Source organism: Musca autumnalis, unplaced genomic scaffold, assembly GCF_047663935.1.
Source record: "Musca autumnalis isolate F117 unplaced genomic scaffold, ASM4766393v1 scaffold_2, whole genome shotgun sequence".
In the NCBI taxonomy this organism is placed as follows: Eukaryota; Metazoa; Arthropoda; class Insecta; order Diptera; family Muscidae; genus Musca; species Musca autumnalis.
In genome coordinates this window covers 109,225,049-109,246,978 of record NW_027411755.1, presented here as the reverse complement: position 1 = coordinate 109,246,978, position 21,930 = coordinate 109,225,049, and the positions used below count along the sequence as shown (strand labels likewise).

Here is a 21,930-nt window from a genome sequence, read left to right as displayed (position 1 = left end):
TGGGTGTAGGAACAAAGCTGGGATTATATAATTTGGAAATACGCTATTTGTACAAAAAATACGAAATGGAAAAATATTTGTTATGAAGATCACTCTAAAATTCGAGACAAAGTTCTGAGTTTGAAAAATTTTACTGAATATTGTTCCATTGATTTGATGTTAACGCCAAGGCGTTTCTAAATAATGTACTGAAATTAAGTAGTCAAACGTGAAGTATCTTTTCAAAAAAATGTTTTTTGTTCTGACTGCTTTGGTATGTTAATTTAAAAACGTGGTCCAATGCGACAATTTTGTTAACTAGAAGTTATTTACCCCCTGATAATAAAAAAGCCTAAATTGAAATGGCTCCAAAAAATGTTCCGTTATATACGGTTGACATACCCGTGCACATTAAGTACAATTTTTTGTAAAAAAGTTTTTCTAACCTTTCATTTTGAATTCCGAAAATTTAACGGACCTACTCGGGTTCTGTGCGAAACCGCTAAAGCTAGAACCTTGCATTGTAAATATGCGTGATTGTTGTTGTGAAGGGGTGAGATAAAGTTTAGTGTTTGGAAATTCGTACTAAAAGGGAGTGCTGTGTTAGTGAAGGGTTAAAACCAGGAGTCAAATCTAAAATTTGCAATATGATACGTAGTTTCGAAAATTCGAAATAAAAAATATGGTAGTTGTGTAGGGATGCGATACGGCAGATTTTTTTTTTTTTTTTTTTTTTTTTTTTTTTTTTTTTGTAATTCTTACTAAATCGAAAAAATATTGGTAATAAAAATAGGTATAAGTACAACAGAATCTCCAGTATTCACCATTCCCGTATTAAATATTGTTTATATATATTTTGTTCCCTTTCCGCATACGAAGTAGCGGGCATTTGCTAGTAATTTGAGTATTTAATACTTTAAACAAGTGGGTAAATACTTGGGTAAATACCCGAATATTTACCCAAATGTTGGGTAAAAACTCTTCATCTGCCGAACCACGCGACGTATGCTGACAAAATTTGGCTCAAAACTTTCTTATATAAATAGTATTAAAGGTATTGAAAATGGAGTTCCCGGTGTCCATGTTTTGGTATAGCCCCCATATAGCCGTACCTCCCGATTTAATGTATTTTTCACCTATTAGCCACATTTTACAAATTGGATGTAAATTGGCACAGTGAGTCCTCAAGGAGTATAATATATCCTCGCACAAATTTGTCATCCCGATTTAAGGTATTTTTCACCTATTAGCCACATTTTACAAATTGGATGTAAATTGGCACAGTGAGTCCTCAAGGAGTATAATATATCCTCGCACAAATTTGTCATCGTAGGTCCACGTTTTCTTGTAGCCCCCATACAAGGGTACCAGGATTTCGAGTATTTACCCAAAAGTGGGTAAAAACTCTTTAACTGTCAAACCACTTGACGTAGGATAACAAAATTTGGCTCAAATCTTTCTTATATTAATAGTATTAAAGGTACTAAAAATGGAGCCCCTGGGAGGGTAAGGTTTGGGTAAATACTCGAAATCGGGGTACCCCTATATGGAGGCTATAAGAAAACGTGGACCTACGATGACAAATTTGTGCAAGGATACCAATTACAATTTACAGCCACTTTGTTTGTAAAATGTGGTTAATTGATGAAAAATACCTTAAATCGGGAGGTACGGCTATATGGGAGCTATACCAAAACATGGACCCAAGGACTCCATTTTCAATACCTTTAATACTATTGATATAAGAATGTTTTGAGCCAAAGTGGTTCGGCTGATAAAGAGTTTTTACCCTATATTTGGGTAAATACTCGAAATCGTGGTACCCTTATATGGTGGCTATAAGAAAGCGTGGACCTACGTTGACAAATTTGTGCAAGGATATATTATACTCCGGGAGGACTCACTGTGCCCAATTACAGACAATTTGGTTGTAAAATGTGGTTAATAGGTGAAGAATACCTTAAATCGGGACGTACGGCTATATGGGGGCTATACAAAAACATGGACCCAGAGACCCCATTTTCAATACCAGATGTTCTCTTGATATAAGTCAGATTTAAGCCCAATTTCGTCAGGCTACGTCAAGTGGTTCGGCAGTTAAAGAATTTTTACCCAACATTTGGGTATTTACCCACTTGTTTAAAGTATAGTAAAACTATCCATTTTGAAACGATTTCACAACCTAAACCCAGAAATAGGGTGTAAGATGTTGTATTGGCGATTCAATATAGTAATAAATACCCAAATAAATACCCACAAATGGGTATTTACCCAATTTACCGGGTATTTACCCACTGTCCATCTCTACTTATGTTTTGGTGTAACCCGCATTATAAAGGTAGCACCTAATTTATGGTATTTTGAAAATGTTAGCCACACTTTCCATCTGAATTATTGGATCAGTGGGTACAATAGCTCTATTCGAAAAACGGTAATTATAGGTGTTTTGTTATGGGTACTTTACACGATATGTATTTTACAAATGGGTTGTCACTTTTTATATACAAAATGTATACGCAAAGTGACAACCCATATGTAAAATACATATCGTGTAAAGTACCCATTAAGAACATAGTAAATAACGGTTTTAAGCATATAGCCCATATGGTATGGCTGTAATTTGGTATTCTGGGTAGAAAACAATAAGTTCTCATTAGTATTTCACAAAGAGAAGACCGGCTTATTCTTTAAGTGTTGTTTACAATTTTTTTAATAGTAACTGAGAACTTGCAAAACCTGGAAAAAATTATACAGCAATACTATGCATGATCGATCAGCTTTCTTTCATTTTTTTAGCTCTGATATGTGATGGAAACCATTTCGAATCGATTTTGTATAAATCGAAATCATACATTTCAAATGTGGCTTATTGTTATACTGAAAGAAGCATTTTCGAAATGAAATTATCAATGGGAAACCTCTAATAAATTAACCGTTAATACATATGAATAGAACTAAATGGTCTACATATTTTAAAAAATCTTGGTATGTAAAGCAACTAATTTTGTAACTACACTTTAAATTGTTAACAGGTTTTGTTATAATTACTTGAAATCGTTTCGCATGGCATCAGTTATTCCAGTAGCACGACAAATTTCTGGTATGAGCATAATGAATTCATCCTGACCGCCGCGTATATTTCTCTCTGTTGGGCGTGATACAAGCATCGGTTGTTTCTGGTCTCGTATTTGTATATTGTAACGCTAAAAATGCATTTAAGAAATTGTTATGTTACATAATGATTTATAAACATATATTGAATAAAAAAATTACCTGTTTATAGTACTCCATGTAGGAAATTTCACCATTTTTAGTAGAGAATTTAGACATTGGCGAGGACTGAAAATCTACGTCATCAACGCGGTATGTCTTATTGTTATAGTCAGTTAAAACAATAGTACCTAAAATTGGTGTTTATAATATTCCAATTTAATTTATTTAATACAAAATATTTGCAAAATCACTTATCATTAATATTTTTATTGCGGGATTATAAAGATTTTTCTCAAATAAACACAATAACGCCGTGTGGCATTGTGTTGCGTTTATAAACGCGGTATTTTTTTATAGACAACTCATCGAGTTCATAAATGCTACACGGCGCGCCATTTTGTGTAGTATTTGTCAAAACAACCACAGTTGTGTCGAAAATTAATTTGCAAGCCGATGCATTCATATGTTTAGCAAATATACCGATTATAAAACAACAGACCCCAAAATTCATCAACAAATATATAGTATTTAGAACCACGGGTCATTCCTGAAAATTTTATGAAATTATGTTCAATAGTTTTGAAAAAATTATTGAAAGTAGTGATGACCACAGTTTTCAAGACATATATTTAAAAAAAGTGAGCGTCCGGTATTTTCACCACGGCTGCCAGATTTGACGATTTTTGGTATGATTTGATAAATGACGATTTGACGATTTTTACCCAAAAAATTACGATTTTTGGTTATTTTACTAATACAGTCGTAAGTAATTTTGTAAAACATGAATAATCAAGTATTTGTAGTTGATTTTAATAATAATAAACCCACTTAAAGTACCAAAAATAGCTACAAAAATTGTTTTTTTGTGGATTTTATTGAATATTGTAGGAATGTAGTAATATAATTCTCTCAATCAAAAACCAAGAGATTGTCATTTAAGAATATACCTACATACAAAAAAATATACCTCATAGTTTTAGGTATTTTAAAAGAAGAACCAACTTTTTTAAATGCTTAAAAAGTCTCAAAATATTATTTTCATATAAAATATTAAGTTTTCTCGGAAAAATGTCGGCGCTAAGTGGATAAATAATAATCAAATATATTTAAGTGTGCATTAGGGTTATAACTTTTTTTTCCAAATATCAGAAATACCACCGCATAGGCGTGTAGAGCATGAAAAACTACTATGAAATACGGTCATTTTTTCTCTATCGCGAAAAAAGTTTCCGCACCAAATGCATTGAAGTTCAATAATGCATTTTTTAATTTTATTTGTTATAATGGCATATACGCTTTTCGTAATAACTTATTAGTAGTTTTAATCTTATTTAAAATCAATATCAAACCATTCTGTGCCAATTTGTTATAAAATCGCGATATTTCAGAGCACTTAATGCACCTTTAACAATATTGCAATTTTTAGTTTTTCTTTATAAACTCGCGAATTTTATATTTATTGTACATATCGGACAAGATAATATGTGGTCATTTGCAACGAATTCGCGAAAGTTACAGACTGTTTTTAATGACTTTTCCTGTGAGAATGGTATTTGTTCTCTATAAATATTTATTCAAACAAAGCAAATTTAAAATTTTTAAATAGAAAAAAAAAATATCAAAAGGGCTTTAGTAATCGCAGTCGGTGCGTTTATTGATATAATCGTATTATTATTGATATAATCGCACTAATTTGTCGGAATAGGCCACAGAATTTAAAATTTGGACCGAAAATTAAGTTTGTATATTTTTCCACAATGGTCCGGAACACAAACACTAAAAAATATTTTAGTGATACTGTACCGGACCACAACGAAAATCGTACTGTGCTGACTGTGGTTGACAGTCTTTTTAGAGAACCGGTTTGTTGCGCTTCCAAAGTGTAAAAAATCGTTTACTGTTCATGTAAACACCTTCGAAACGAAAATCTATGCGACCGGTAATCCACGTAAACGTACACTTTTCCATGTAAATTTGGTTTATGTATTTCGAAAGTACTGTCTTTTGTAGAAAGAGAATGTCAGAATCACTCACTTGGTTTATAGTTGTCGAGTAGAACGTGAACTCGCGAATAACACCCAAAATTTTAAGCCTGCTACTACGTTAGAAAAACAATCACATACACTATGCTAGGGTCATTTGATGACCTATTTATTGAAAAAAATATATGGTATATGCTTTTAAAAGGTTTTTAAGGCTGGGGATAATAGCTTGAAGTGTTTATTAGAGAACATTTTTGCCTGATCAATAATAAATTCAGTAAAGAACTAAAAATTTACATAAATTCGATATCAATATTATCGGCAAAAAATCTGTCACTGAACTGAACTATGTTATCAGTAGACATCGGATTTTAGCATGTTTTTAATTAAGTTTCCAATAAATATGCCCTTAAGAAGTCGGAAATAACCTGACGAAATGTTGAAAAAAAACTATGAATTTACATTAGTTTTATTCATTAATAAATCTGACCAAAAAGCCCATCAAAAATAAATAAACGAATATAGTTATTGTTTTTTGAGTTATTGTACCCTTGATAATTACAAAAACCTCACATACAGTCTTATTCTGAAAGTAAATTCCTCGTGCAGTTTCAACTTATAGGAGAGAGTGAGAAAAACCATGGGAAATAAATAAAAAAAAATTGCAACGACGTTAAAACGTTAAAAATACTTTTGTGTCAATAATTTGTAATATCGGAATACTTACCAACTACCTGTTGCTTAAAGGATGTTTGAAAATCTCCACAATCTCGAAGACATTCTGTCAATATATTATAAACCGTTGCGGTACGCATTACTTTGTGTGTAATTTCGCAACAGAGAAGGATGTCCTGTTCGTGTTGACGAATAGATGTCTGATATCCCGGCCAAATTTCCATGCGATAATTTTCCATATTTATCTGAAATAATGAATGTTTCAAATTCGCCAAAGCTTCTAGAAAGATTTAAAATGTTACCTTTGCAGCTGGGTCAAAGAAATTTCGGGAAACTAGCTGCAACTTTAAACCTTCCATAGATCTCCGTAATATTAAATTGAGAACTTGTAATAGCTGAACGTCCGTACAATCAACAATGCCAACATGTTTCAATTTGATTTGAATAGTCTCGCCCTCTCGATTTTTGGTTAAAAGTTCTTTTTGTCCATTATCCGATGGTTCGATGAAATGTTTTGTGCAAAATAGAACAGTTCCATCGAATATATAGCCACCGAAAAGTTCCTTGTGACTAGCCAAATAGGCACGACGCAAACGAACCATATCAACATCGGGACTAAAATCCACACGATATTGGTGAATGGACCATTTTGGTTTCTTAAGAACTCTGAAATAGTTTGCTTGGACGGATACTCTTGCTCCAGTTTGGCCGGATTTCGTAGCAAGACCTTGTGGTCGAGAATGTACAATTTCGGTAATTACGCGTTTTCCACGTACTGCGCCGCGATTATCTTCCTTGCCGACAGCTAAAAATAATGATTTATCGATAGAAATGAATGTAAGCGTATACATATATCGAGTATTTCATTAAAGATAATACAGAAATTAAAAAAAATTAATAAAAATTGATTGTTATTCTCTTGCTTGTACATACAGTGTCCCACAAATCTCTTCGTACTCCTATAGCATTTTCCTTAAATTATGTAAAAATACGATGATAAAGCAAAAATGCAAATTGTAATAGTGTGCGGCTGTTCGCTACCACAGTTCTTGAATGGAATTTCGAAAGAAGAGTGTATTTTAATGAACCATAAAGAAGTTATGACGCCAAAACCAAAAAGTTTGATATTTCGACATCACAAAAGTCTTCGTACTCCTAACAGAATTTATCAAAACGGACACTAAAATGTTTTAAAATTGATGTCACTGATTTGTCGCGACGTGTTTCCTACAAACTCAATATTTTGGAGGTTTTAATTGTGTCTTCAACGTAGAGAGATCTTATATTGGCCCATTGATTGAAAGAGAATCCTAAATCTTATCTTGAATCTAGACACTTTTCACAAGCAAATTTCTTAAATTTCTTAATCATTTGGCGGAGTTAACACCATTCTCCTGTATTTGGCGTTTTGAAATAATAAACATCAGATGTAACCTAATATTAGAGGTCATTTACTTCAATTACTCAGTTTATTTTTGTAGTTGTGTCTTAAGCCATCCAAATATTTCTGAATGGGGATATAAATTTATCTCAATAATATAAATTTATCATAGATTTTAGGGTGATCCACCTATTCATTCCAATTGGTAAACACCACCAACTGCGGTATGGCTCAATATCACTATAATATTAGTACATGCCTATCGACTAAATTTCTTATTTTTAGTTAATCAGGTTTTATTGTCATTTATTCACACTTTCAATCCACCAATGAGCGCAAAATTGAGTACTTAACTTCAAGGAAGTATATGAAGTCCCTCCCAAATGTGAAAGTCGCATTTTTGCATTAACGTATAATCTCTTGGTTTTATTTACTTTTTACACCATTTACAAAAGGATGGTTGGTATATTTTCTATATTTTCGAACAGCATTTATGTCCGAATTTTGTACAGTTACATCAGTAATGTTGTTCCAGTGCGATTTCTAGTGGTGTTTCCTTGTATTCGACACAAAAATAAATAGATCTTAAGTGGTCATATGAAAAATATGATCAGATCGTTCTTTGAGATTAGCAGAGCCAACACACTGAGCGAAATCTTTATTCTTGAAGATTAACTTGATCATCAAAGTACGACAAACATTTCCCATGTATTTTGAAGATTAGTTGACAAATCTTATGACAGATTTCGCGCAGCAAGACAGGAATGTATTCGCACATCTCCCTCTTATTGTATTTTAACAGGAATCGTTATAAAAGAATCTTTAATATGAACAAAATCAAATCAATTCTGAAAAGTACGAAGACTTTTGTGGGATCAATTAGGGCACATTTTTTAGTATTTCGTTAATAACTTTTGCACTAAATCGCAAAATTCGCCAGTTCTTTTTAAAAAGATAAAAGAAATGTATAAAAAGGAAAAATACAGTTAAATATTTTGTAAAACTATTTCGCAAACTACTGATTATCACCAATAAATATTTTGTTACAAGGAGTACGAAGACATTTGTGGTACACTGTATGTATATGGTGATGGAAAAAGAATAGGATATACACGGTGTGCCTTAACAAATTTAAATGGAAGGTGCTTACACCTCGGAAGTTTTTGCTGATTCTGAAACTACAATGCTCATAGATGAGAAATATCAAGAAACAAAAAAATCGCCGGAGGGATTTTCAAATAAATCGCGATTGAAGTTTACATTTTTAGGGGTTCTTTAGGTTTTCACGATTTAGCTTGGAAACCGCGAGTTCTATGTAAATGGGTCTGAAGAAAATGTTGTAGCAGAGAAAATTCTGCACAAGATTGGCGTTTATGCATTGACTCAATTTGAAATTCTATATCTCAAAAACGGTAAAACCTACGAAAATATCATAAAGGCCAATCTTGTGGAGAATTTTCTCTGCTACAACATTTTCTTTAGACCCATTTACATAGAACTCGCGGTTTCCAAGCTAAATCGTGAAAACCTAAAGAACCCCTAAAAATGTGAACTTAAATCGCGATTTATTTTAAAATCCCTCCGGCGATTTTTTTTTGTTTCTTGATATTTCTCATCTATGAGCATTGTAGTTTCAGAATCAGCAAAAACTTCCGAGGTGTAAGCATCTTCCATTTAAATTTGTTAAGGCACACCGTGTATTAACAGCCAGCAACATTAAAATGTATAATCCTTGTGTGCTGTGGCGAAAACAAAAATTTTTGCATTGCTATGCTGCGAGCATTGAAATAGCACTGCACTTGGGGGTCGATTATGGATAGCAACCAAACTCCAGCTGTGTTGCCGAAAGCAAATTTAAAAATAGAAATTTCCATTTCCGCATTGAAATTCATAATTTTTTACAATTAAGTTAATAGCTTACACTGGTGTGCGAAATAATAGAGTCACATAAGTTACAACGCATTAAACGTTTCTAAATCACTTCTGAAAAGTGTGTTATGTCACAATTTGCATTTTTATAGTGGAACAGTATCCCATAAATAAAATTCAGTCAACATTTGTTGAATTTGGGTGTTGACCTTGTATTAGGCAGAGCAGAGCCTGTAAAGAGGTGTGCGAAATAATAGAGCCACTTTAAATAAATAACACAATTTCTTAAGGAAATTTAAATTCGACCTGATACCTGACAGAGAAGCCTGGACCCACAACTCCCTACAGTGATACCCTCAACTTACGGATCTCGTACAAGCTAAGCGAAAATTGTAGCGCCTTCCAAGCCGAAATCTTTGCGGTCACGAAAGCAGCAGAATTGATTAAAAACATGGAAGGGGATATAGCCGGACCGGTGACTATCTATGTGGATAGTCAAGCGGCCCTAAAATCACTTAGATCCCATTCAATCAAATCTGCTGCGGTCTTGCACTGCAGGAAAGCTTTGGAGGCCCTACGATCAATCGTTACCTTGTGCTGGGTCCCGGGGCATCGCGACATAGAGGGAAATAAAAAGGCGGATGAACTGGCACGTCGCGGATCTGAGTCAAACGACATCGAAATCGATAACTCAATCAGGCCACCCTTGTGTCACTTCATGCGGCTCCTAGAACAAGCATACAGGGAGAAGGCTGGTCAGATTTGGAATAACGAACCTGGCTGCAAGGTATCAAAGGCAATCTGGCCCAACCTCTCCAAACGGAAGACCACTTCTCTACTCTCTATGAGAAAACCAGACCTAAAACTAATGATTGGAGTTATCACGGGACACTGCAGGATAAGATCAATGACCTGCAAATGGGATAGAGATGACCCCACGGACTACTGCAGATTATGCGAAGACGAAGAAGAAACTGAGACGATTGAGCACTTATTATGCCGTTGTCCAATGCTCAGGACCAGGAGAATTCAAACAATGGGTGAACATACGTTATCATCTCTGACAACATTCTGCCAAGCCGAGCCGACAACACTGCTTCTTCTCGCCAAGGGTCTGAAGTGGCTTCAACATGAACAAACTACAGCATCTTAATACGGCAAACCTCCTTACTCGCTCTCTCTTTACAAATAATTTCTCAATCCGTAGCACTTACTTAATCATTCTCAACTATCTTCTAAATTACTTAACTATTCCTTTTTCTTACTTCTAAACTCGATACCTCCTATGCTATTATTTCCCAGCAAAATGTTTGTAGCCAAAGAAGTAGTTGAATCATGAGTGCAAGTGATTTCGGACTACATCTTTTTACGTGAACCCCCACCAGGGATCTTGACGCGATGTGGGGGCTTAAGGTCACAGCTTTCCTTGTACTGCATGGGGAAAGTTGTGAACGAACTAAAGGTTATCCAGCAGTGATCTCCTGCAGAATTTAGAGATCCCCCAATGCCGGGGTGTTAAGCGAACACGTGCCCATCGGCGTTTTTAAAGGTTTGCAGTGGGGTACCGACTGTAGTATAACGGAGCCTCGTTGATACCTGGGCAAATCAACGAAGTAATAAGCCCTTGTCATGGTAAAGGAGGGCTATGCCATGATCTACCCCTTCTCCCCCATTAACACTATATCTCATGGATTGATTATTAAAACTCAAAAACCAACAAACAAACACACAATACACCCCCCAAAAAAATGTTGACGGATCAGGCTATTGACACGGACAAAGAGCAAAAAAAAACACCAAACTCAAACTCTCAGGGTGGGGACGCCTCGACTTTTGACGAACTAAATACAAGACTTAGGCGACATAGTGAGGAGCTGAAAAACGATTTGATGAATCTTCTGGAGGAAAGAAGTGACACTATTGGACTCAGTGACGATAGCGATCCGGATGGATACTGGGACAACACGCCACTGTCAGATGAGGATATGGACAACACCGTAATTCATACCCCCTCTGGCGGGCAGGCCTTATCCTCAGTTGGCACAAAAACCGCTGCATCACAAGAGACTGCTACACTCACTCCCTCAGCGACTGCGTCGGCAACGGCCAGTCGAAATCCTTCTCTCTCCAGACAAAACGCCATTGTGGAGGTGAGTGAAGAGCAGAGGCAAAACCCCCTTTCTTCGCCCACCGCTACAAGGGAGGCTAAAATCAAGGAGAAAAATCATAAACGAACCTACAGGAGATCCTATAACTATCTATATAGATACGTCGATAGGGATCCCAACATGTTGACGGATAAGGATTTTAGAGAAATTAGGCTGAAACTTGGGTTTATGAGAAAGTTTGAGGTCACGTATCCCCATATTCCTAGGAGAACCCTTCCATTAAATCGAATCCCTCTCTCTAAACATGCTACGAACTTGTCGGATAGCAGGGTTGATATTCCGATGAGCAAAACAAGCACAATAGATCCAGGAATTCAAGTGAGCCGGGCTCCCGCTCCGTTGAGGACATTGACGGAAGGTGAACCTAACCCACCTGAGTTCCTGATTCCGAAAGAAGTACAAAATCCAAAACAGCAACAAGAGGCTGTTAGGATTGTGGCACCTGCAACGCCAAATATAGCGAATACACAGAGACCACATGCCGAAGTACAGACTGGGCCGGGCATAGAAAGGCCACCGTCTGGTCCCGTGGCAGCGATTCCACCGAAGTCTGCTAATCTGGTATCTTTAATATCACGGTCAGGGAACAAGAAGGCATCATCTCGTGTATTTCCATCTTCATAAAGCAAGGATGACAGTATCACTGCAAAGAACCGGGTAGAGGACCAGTTGGTTGAAACAGCTCCCTTTGAGGGAATGGGGTCGACTCCTGAGCCAAACCCCTCTTCACACCTACAGAACGTGAAAAGAGGTAGGTCATCTGAGGAGGCCCCTCCAACCCCCAAGAGACCCATGGCACAACAGACTGCACACCCATCGTCTTCGCATGTGAAAGCGCCACTGCATGTCTTCCAAAAAAGGGCCAATGCGGTCGTCAGAGGTAAACAAACCTCGCAAGACACATCCGGAGGTGCGGGCAAATCCAGAACTAAAGGTGTTATGACGGCGACCCCAGCCGACCTGCGCGTGGCAGTCATTGACAAAGCCGACCCCGAAGGAAAGATCAGCGATGACCACTGGCTACTTGTGGAAAGTCTTCTGAGGAGAGTTGTCCTAACTGACAGCGTGGAGAAAAGTAAGACGTGCTTCGGCGGAGCGAGCCTTCATAAGGGGGTTAAAATAATTAACTGTCGGGATGAAGAGTCGAGAAATTTCCTCACCCAGACAGTCAATGGTTTTGAACCCCCTTGGGAAGGCGCCGCTCTAGCAGCTGTAACTCTGGCGGAAATCCCCTGCAGAAAAGTAGTCTCAGCCTGGGTCCCACCCCCGATAATGGAGGTGGGAGAGGTTAGAAAGATACTGGGAAAACAAAATCACGGGCTACGGACGGATGACTGGCGGGTAGTCAGCTCTTTCCGAGAACGGAATGGCTTGGTGGTAAAATTCGCTATCGACAAGGAGAGTGTCGATTACTTACGGACTTGTGAGGGGGTGCTGAACTTTGGGTCGGGATGGGTGCGCTTCCGTATTCCAAAGTAATGGCACACAAAGCTAAGTTATCAGTAGACATCGGATTTTTGCATGTTTTTTATTTCTTATCCGATTGGACTCAAATTTTGGATCTAGGCGTTTTATGGGTCAATTTTTCGATATTTGGGGTCATATCAAAAATATGCAAAAAATATGCAAAAAATATGCAAAATATATGCAAAAAATATGCAAAAAATATGCCAAAAAATATGCAAAATATGCAAAAAATATGCAAAATATGCAAAAAATATGCAAAATATGCAAAAAATATGCAAAATATGCAAAAAATATGCAAAATATGCAAAAAATATGCAGAATATGCAAAAAATATGCAAAATATGCAAACAGTTTTTGGGCGAAAATCGTCATAAAAGTCGTAAAATTTACAATTGAAGTTGGAAAAAATCATCAAAACAACTTTAAAGTGTCCTAAATTAAGACTGTTGGCCATTTAAAGTCGATTTTTTAGCAGATTATTATGTTATTGACACCTCTGACGACAGTGTGGTGTAGGGTATATGATATTGTAATACTAATTTTCATTGTTAAACTATGCAAAAATATAAAATTTGATAAAATATCAATAATTTTATGCAAAATCAATATTTTCTTTGTCTTAATTTGTAGCTTTAGGCTGGTTTTAACTCAAAGGGAAGAAATCGATGTCGGATATTTTTAAGGCGGGGGTGCCGCCTTAGCTGTTTACTTAGGTTAGATATTAGATAGATTTAAGATTAAGATTGCCAATTGAGAACCATTGGAATAAGTTAACACGTGCTACTGGGGCCTCGAAGTTATGAAAATCTCGTCTCTCTCGGCGACCCACATCTGTGGAACGGTTAAAGCTATTTGCCCGTATTATGCATTAAATTAAAGGCCATTCTGTTTATTTTATATCCAAAAACAAAATGCGTAAGTATTACTGAATTCGACATAGAAAGCCAGTGTCCCGATTAACTTGACTATGTACGCCTTAGGGCGAAAATGGAGCCTATCAGGGTACAGCCGACTACTTGGTTGTAATCTGTGGTTAATGTGACCACAGGTGATTTATCATTTTGTTATTTCCTTTTTCTGTCTATGTTTTCGTATTTCAATAGATTTTCAATGAGGTCTACGTCTTCTTTTGATGCTAAACGCTTCGAAGAATCTGAAGAACCATCTGCCCCGAAAATATTCATGCGCGGCTTCAACAATAACACCTAACCATTGTCATTGCTGCTGGACCCCTTTATAGTGTCCTATAGGAACGTAAGTCGTATCATTTTATCTACAGTAGAAGCTCTCGGAGAGGACCCCAACAAATATGAGATCTTTAGGAGCTTTATCCGTTTATTCCGGAGAATAAACCGTGAAAAATGCTCGCAACAACTTCAAGGAAGGGTTAAGATACCCCAAAACAAGGCTATTTGCGTGCACTGGCATGGAAAACTATTACCAGGTATTCCCAAAACAGTGCAGAAAGAACGGGTTGCTGTTCTGGTATCATCTGGTATGGGGGTAAAGAACAACTCCTGGGCGTTCCTGAAACTGACAGTAGCTCAGGGGAGAAACAAGACTTAGCAGAGTACGAATGCCTAGAATAATGGGGTTTTACCAGCTTGAGCAGATGTTAGGTCGAGAGCTTCTGTACCTGCGTACAGACTTATTAGAAGTATTGTTGAGAGGGATTTTTGACTGCAAGTTTGGCAGCATATCCGGACATCAATCAAACATATTCACGCGATTTCTATAAGAATAGTTTGCGATTGACAAATCCAAGTTCGATGTACGCGAGAATGTTTTAAAACTACTTCCCAGCTGACTACCCAAGAACAAGAGGTCGTAGAAGCACTTTCTGTTTTCATCTTTCGAGCCTGGTTAAATGCGCCCAGAAAGTTTTTTTTATTTTGTTTATTTATTTTGTATTAAACGACAACAACTGAGTGTTATAAATGAGAGTGTGGCTTATTGATTTTACAAAACGTATAATGAACAAGATAATATTTATATAGATATAATATAGGATGTATTGGGTAAACATAATCAATAGGTTGAAAAGGATTAGATACAATAGATTGAGTTTAATACAAAAAATAGTGAAAACGAAATTCAGAAATATTTTTTAGGTCCAAAATAAGACCTAAACCGCATTGAAGATTTATTGAAAAACCAAACAAATATCAGATAAAAGAAATAACAAAATGATAAATCATCTGTGGTATCTTAGTCCTGAACTTGTTGGCCTGGCATTGTTTGATCTGATAGTTCAAACCACCGTAAAGAGCCAAATGCGACAAATATCTTAACAAAGCAAGAGATTAAGCATTAACTCCGAATTTCTTGAAAAAGATCCTGCAGCTTGACCACAGAACATCCATTACCATTAAGGGTAAAGGATGGCAAACAACTTGTGAACGACATAGCAGAGCAAGTAGTCATCTTTACCCAGATGGCTCCAAAATCACATTATGTCCCTTAAATAAATTTAAATATGAACAAAATGTAAACGGCATTTGTTTTCATTCCCAAAAATTTATAATATGGGAAGAAATGTTTTATTTATAAAAGCACTTAAAACTAGAACATAATTCTCTCAAATAAAACGCTTGCCGTTTAATATTGCCACAATTTTTAATTCAAATGCAAGCGTTTTATTTGAGAGATTTCATCATTAAAAATTATTTTCTAGTTTTAAGTGCATTTATAAATAAAACACTGTAACTTATTTTTTTAACTATTTTTTATTTTTAACTTTTCAGTATTTAATTTTTTTGTGACCACCACTGAGAACCTCATAACAAAATGATGGTCAATTTAGGCCGAAAATGTAGATAAAAACTTTAAAATACCTGAAATCGTGTTGTACCGTTATATAGGGGCTATACCGAAACCTTGACCTGAGTCCAACATTTTTGGTGAGGAAGTTTCTGTACCTTTGGGAACCTTAAATGCCAAGTTATAGCCAATTCGGCCTAAAAATTAAAACAGAATCCTTAAAATACTTTAAATCGGGTGGTACCGCTATATGAGGGCTCTAAGCAAAAATGGATCCATATTGGTTTTGGTTTCATATTCATGTACTGTCATCCAAGTCTGAAAACTGTGCAAAGTTTTAGTTCGATTGGTCAACTACAACTGTGTGGAAAATAAGTTACTAGATTTGAACTAAACAGACACCAAAACAAGTTAAATAAAACACTGTACTCGTAATAAGGGTTTTTTCACAATAGACTCAATTTTCAACCTAAGCCGTTTTCAGGAAATTAGCTTTATTATCTTGAATTCAGTACTACTTACATATTTTGTTTTTCGGCAAGCATTATTAAGAATAGTATGGCATTTAATGCAAAACACGGGCAAATAACTTTAACCGTTTCAAAGATATGGGTCGCTGAAGTCGTCAAATAGCCAAAAATCGAGATTTTCATAATTACGAGGCCCCAGTGGCATGTGTTAACATATTCCAATGGTGCTCAAACTTTAACAATCTTAAAATCTAACCAAACTAAACACTTTAGGGGAGTGCGGCATAAAAAATCCGACATCGATGTTTTCCCTTTGAGTTAAAACCAGACTAATGCAACAAATTAAGACAAAGAAAATATTGAATTTTACATAAAATATTTGACAATTTAACAAATTTTATATTTTTTAATAGGTTAATAATAAAAAAATAGTATTACAATATACATATAACCATATTTTTAAATCCACACTGTGGTAAGAGGTGTCAATAACATAATAACCCAGCAAAATGTTTGCCTCCAAAGATGCAGTTAAATTATATGTACAAGTAATCTGGAAGTGCATCCAATTATGCATTTTCACTCATGATTTTTACAAGAGCGTGACTACTGAAAGATGCACTCCATAGAACTGCATTTTAACTAATCCTTTGGCACTACATTTTAACTGACCCTAGGCACTGCATTTTAACTGCAAATGGATGTGATTCTTTGGATTGCATCCAAAAACGGTTAAAATGTGAGGAATGGAGTGCCTTTTTCATGACTCCGTTTGAACTGCATCAAAACATGCCGTGATAGAAGTAGTCTACATTGCACTGCTTCCAATTTATTTTGCTGGGAATCTGCTAAAAAAATCGATTTTATATGGCCAACAGTCTTAATTTAGGACACTTTGAAGTTACTTTGATGATTTTTTCCAACTTTAATTGTCAATTTTACGACTTTTATGACGATTTTCGGCCAAAAACTGTTTGCATATTTTGCATATTTTTTGCATATTCTGCATATTTTTTGCATATTTTGCATATTTTTTGCATATTTTGCATATTTTTTGCATATTTTGCATAGTTTTTGCATATTTTGCATATTTTTTGCATATTTTGCATATTTTTTGCATATTTTGTGCATATGCAAAATATGCAAATATGCAAAATAAATACAAAATATGACCCTGCCATTGAATTTAGATTTCTTTGAAACGAATTTTGGTCCAATCAGAATCTTCGTATCTTTATTATTAAAAAATATGCAAAATCCGATGTCTAGTTATCAGCAATCCGAGTGGCTCAGATTAATCTGCACCACTGCAGGGCTGCTGCAGCTGAACTTTTACTCTCTCTCTCAAGATCGGAAATTGATATTGCATTAGTCCAGGAACCTTACCTGTATCAAAATAAGGTTGCTGGACTAAGTGATAAAAACTATAAAATTTTTGCCTCCTCGAGGGGAGAGAAGGTAAGGTCTTGCATAGTTGCCAAAAAGAACCTAAATCTTATTTATCTACCTAATTTTAGTGATGGAGATATGACGACTGTTAGGCTGGAGTCGAGCTCGGGTAGAGCACTTCTCCTTGCCGCAGTATACTTACTATTTGAAGACCCTGAACCTCCTAGTCGAGGTGTGCGAACCCTGATGGCGGAACTACCGAGCGCTTGTAATCTGATTATGGGTTGCGATGCAAACGCTCATTACTTTCACTGGGGGAGCAGCAACACTAACACACGGGGTGAGTCAATATTCAACTTTATTTTAACTAATAATCTTAGAATATGCAATAGGGGGAATTCGGTCACATTCCATAATAGGGTTAGAGAGGAGGTTATAGACATAACCGTAACTAATATGGATGAATCGTATATTAGGGACTGGAGAGTATCGGAGGAGTGCTCCTTCTCTGACCACAAGACGATACTCTTTCATGTTTCTTTTAGCGGTGAACGGCAAAAACCACATAGGAACCCCAGAAGGACTGATTGGAATAAATTTAAAACCCCAACAACTTCTCATCTCTCAGATCATCTTAATGTTTGCTCCGCTGTTGCAATTGACAACGCGGTGGAAAATGTAACCAACGTTCTTCGGAGTTGCTATGAAAATTCATGCCCACTTACTTATCCGGGCAAGAAAAATCAACCAATATGGTGGAATAAGGAACTCGCTAATCTCAGGAAGATTAGCAGGCGGGCCTATAACAAGGCAAACAGTACCAAATTAGGCGCTGATTGGGACTTTTATAAGGGAAGTTTTAATATGTATAAAAGCGAAGTTAAGAAAGCTAAAAGGAATTCTTGGGTTAACTTCAGTGAGTCGGTAGAGGGAGTTAACGCCGCATCCAGATTCCGCAAGATACTCTCTAAAGATCCCAAAACAATAGGGAGCATTATGCGAAGTGACGGATCATGGACAAACTCCGGTCTTGAGACCCTGGACTTGCTGGCAAGAACCCACTTCCCCGGGTGTGAGGATGCGGATAATACCACTAAATCGTGGTGTAGATGCCCCACCCGCACAGACGAGGAAGTGGATCTTGTCAACAAGTTGATCAGTGAACCTAAGATTATATGGGCGATCAACACATTCCAGCCCTATAAATCCCCTGGTCCAGATGGGATAAGCCCGGCGATGCTGCAGTATGCGTCTCAAATCCTAATCCCGATCCTAAGGGACATTTATAGAGCCTGTTTGTTGTTGTCGCACATACCTAAACCATGGAAGGAGGTAAGGGTGACCTATATCAAGGCTGGTAAACCCAGTCACTCCCAACCCAAGGACTACCGACCAATTAGCCTCTCTTCATTTCTGTTAAAAGTTATGGAAAGGCTAATAGACCTTGAAATCAGATCAAACCTAAATCCCAACTTATTATGTAACGGGCAGCATGCGTACATTAAGAGCAAATCTATCGAAACGGCACTACATGACGTAGTGGCCCACATCGAAAAGAACATCTATGCCTCAAATTTTACACTAGCATCATTCCTAGACATCGAGGGGGCGTTCAACAATGTCAAACTCGAGTCAATACATGATTCCCTATCTTACATGGGTATCTCCTCTCTCCTCATCGAATGGATTGATAGGATGCTGGAGAGCAGAATTATCAACTCGCATTTAGGGATGAGCTCCATCAGGAAGTCTGTAAACAGGGGTACACCCCAGGGGGGTGTACTGTTACCTCTGCTATGGCTCCTGGTGATAAATGGAATATTACAAGATTTTGATAGAGTCGGTACGAAGATTGTTGCCTACGCTGATGATGTCGTCATTCTCATCAGTGGAAAATTCCCATCCACTCTGTCAGAATTAATGCAGAGGGCCCTGGTTAAACTTTCGACTTGGGCTCATCGGAACGGTCTAGGCGTAAACCCGACAAAAACAGAGCTTGTCCTTTTCACCAGGAAGAGGAAGGTTGCCGAATTTACCCTTCCCGTACAACACGGAGTTGCGATAAGTCTTTCTCTGGAAGCCAAGTACTTGGGTAATCCTTGACCGGCAGCTAAGATGGAAGAGGAACACTGAGGAACGGGCTAAGAAGGGTTTAATCGCACTATACTCCTGCAAGAATTCGATAGGTAAAAGTTGGGGACTCAAGCCACACATAATATACTGGTTGTATATAACTGTAGTCTGTCCAATCTTAACATATGGATGTCTTGTCTGGTGGAAAGGACTCGAAAACGGAACATACTTGGCTAAGTTAGCAGGCGTGCAGCGAGCAGCTTCACTGCTCATCACTGGAGCTGTGAGAAGTACACCGCAGGCTGCCTTAAATGCGATACTCAACCTTCAACCACTGGACATAGCATTACAATTCCTAGCCTCTAGGAGTGCAACGAGGCTCAACGAGATTCAGGCTTGGCGTCCTTCACAACTGGGGCATGCCAGCATCCTTCAAGTAACAAATTGTCAAGTCGGATTTAAAGTTAGTGACTATATTGCACCTACCCTTAATTTCAACAGGGCGGATATTTGTATACCAGAGAGAAATGTTTGGAGAAATGGTCAACCCTTCTCAGATAGGCTAGCCGTTTACACAGATGGCTCGAAAATGGAGGAGGGAACCGGTTCCGGAATTTATTGTGAAGAGTTCAGCATCCGACATGCATATAAATTGGACAACAACTGTAGTGTCTTCCAGGCGGAGATGTTCGCCATAGTGAAGGCTCTGGATCTGATCGGCAGCGATGAAGTGGACGCAGACAGACAAATAGTTGTCTTTGTCGATAGTCAGGCTGCCCTGAAGGCACTTACGTCATACACAATAAAGTCTGAGATCTTTAGCAAATGTAGACACCAACTTGAGAACATTCAAAATGCAATCGTATTCTGTTGGGTGCCCGGACATTATAATATAGAAGGAAACGAAATCGCTGACGAACTGGCACGTACAGGCTCACAGTCCGATAGCATTCATGCAGAAAGCCTTGTTAAACCGCCGCTGTGCCATTTTATTGGTAAGCTCACGAGCTTCTTCTCCGATAAAGCTGGTAAAATTTGGTCTAATGAACCCAAATATAGGATAGCGAAACTAATATGGCCAACCATTTCGAGACGTAGAACTTCATCCTTACTCTCAGTCAGTAAACCTGAGATCAGAATTGCTACAGGGGTGATAACCGGCCACTGTCGCGTCAGATCCAGAAGCTGTAAGTGGGTGGGATGGAACCAATGTCGATTTTTGCAGACTCTGTGAGGATGAGGAGGAATTGGAGACGATCGAACATCTGCTATGTCGTTGCCCTATGCTTAGAAGCATGAGGCGGAGACTACTGGGTGATTACGAAATCCCTACTCTTACCGGTCTCTCCTCAATAGATCCTGTGATTATTGTCAACTTTACCAGAGCCTGTAAATGGCTATGGGAAAACTATGCGACACAACCGCAAATCTGACTCTCTCATTTATTATGAGGTCGAACAATATATGTATATACATTAACAAAATCATTTTCCTTTCTTCCTCTTTCTTATATGTATCAATCTCCCTACTCTAAAAACTCTTTTCTCCTGCTGGGAATCTTTCTGTTTCCAATCTCTTATATATTTTCAGGATGAACACAATGGACCAAAAGGTCTCCGAGTTAAGCAGCTAACCTTTTACGTGAAAGAAGTCATGATTTTTACAAGGGCATGGTGCAGTGAGGATACTGTCTAATTTGCCCCTTAAGCACACTTTTTGCATTAGTTCTTTGTAGTGAATAAATATACTTTCCATGGAAAGTATTTTGAATTGATTTTTCGATTCATTTAAAAATTGATTCGCAAGCATGCAATTTGAGGATATGGGAGAAGTTAACATCTATTAAGCGAGGATTTTCACTGATTTGAGACCTCAGGGCCATTTGGAAAAGGTATTTAAAAGAGTTGTGGTAACTTCTAATTAATATTTATGGCCTCTTTTTCTAGTTTCGTTCAAATTACTACCAAACTCATGTTTTTGTAGAAAATTTTTGTTTGAAAAAACAGTAGTTTGATAATAGTTCGATAGTCTTAATAAAATTGAAATATAATGAATATAAAACAATGGAATATCTCAAATAAATCATTTTAAAAAGCGACTGAGTGCAAATAAAAATCAAATACTTTTATTCTAGAAAGTTAGCTTTTATTACTCAAAAATACCCAAAAACATCTTAAAACGCTTCTTGCATAGAGTCATGCCAATATGTGATAAATATCTAAAATTGATTGCTGACTTCTTTCACGTAAAAAAGACATAGGTGGTTATCATGAATGAAATTTCCCCGTGAGTTTCGTCCTTCCGCCGTTGCAACTGAAGGGAGAAATTGAAAAAATTCACGGGGAATTGCCGTTCATGATAACTCCAAAAGTCACTTGCAATCATGATTCAACTACTTTTTTGGCTACAAACAAATATGCAGTCTGACATTTCTTACACCTATGACTATCTTTTTGGATACAAACATTTTGCTGAGTAATTAAAATACCATAAAATAAATTGTT

General features: G+C 37.0%; 2 protein-coding genes across 5 annotated transcripts in view; one reads left to right on the top strand and one right to left on the bottom strand.

Annotated features, from left to right (window-relative positions):
- Positions 1–21,930, bottom strand: part of aub (piwi like RNA-mediated gene silencing protein aubergine) — a 50,920-nt gene that overhangs the window by 7,110 nt on the left and 21,880 nt on the right. For all 4 annotated transcript variants that reach the window (XM_073968800.1, XM_073968803.1, XM_073968802.1 and 1 more), the window contains exons 4-7: positions 6,152–6,654; positions 5,902–6,094; positions 3,253–3,380; positions 3,028–3,182 (exon numbers count right to left, since the gene is read on the bottom strand). In XM_073968800.1, coding sequence (XP_073824901.1) covers positions 3,028–3,182; positions 3,253–3,380; positions 5,902–6,094; positions 6,152–6,654 — 979 coding nt within the window. The remainder of the gene's footprint in view (positions 1–3,027; positions 3,183–3,252; positions 3,381–5,901; positions 6,095–6,151; positions 6,655–21,930) is intronic.
- LOC141394462 (uncharacterized) lies at positions 6,662–12,719 on the top strand. The gene is made up of 2 exons (XM_073968845.1): positions 6,662–8,372; positions 8,574–12,719. Exon 2 carries the CDS (start codon positions 10,848–10,850, stop codon positions 11,889–11,891), a length of 1,044 nt encoding a protein of 347 aa, XP_073824946.1. The 5' UTR covers positions 6,662–8,372; positions 8,574–10,847; the 3' UTR covers positions 11,892–12,719.

Bases quoted from the DNA above. Each gene is read 5' to 3' on its own strand.
- LOC141394462 (XM_073968845.1), top strand. From the start codon at position 10,848: ATGTTGACGGATCAGGCTATTGACACGGACAAAGAGCAAAAAAAAACA.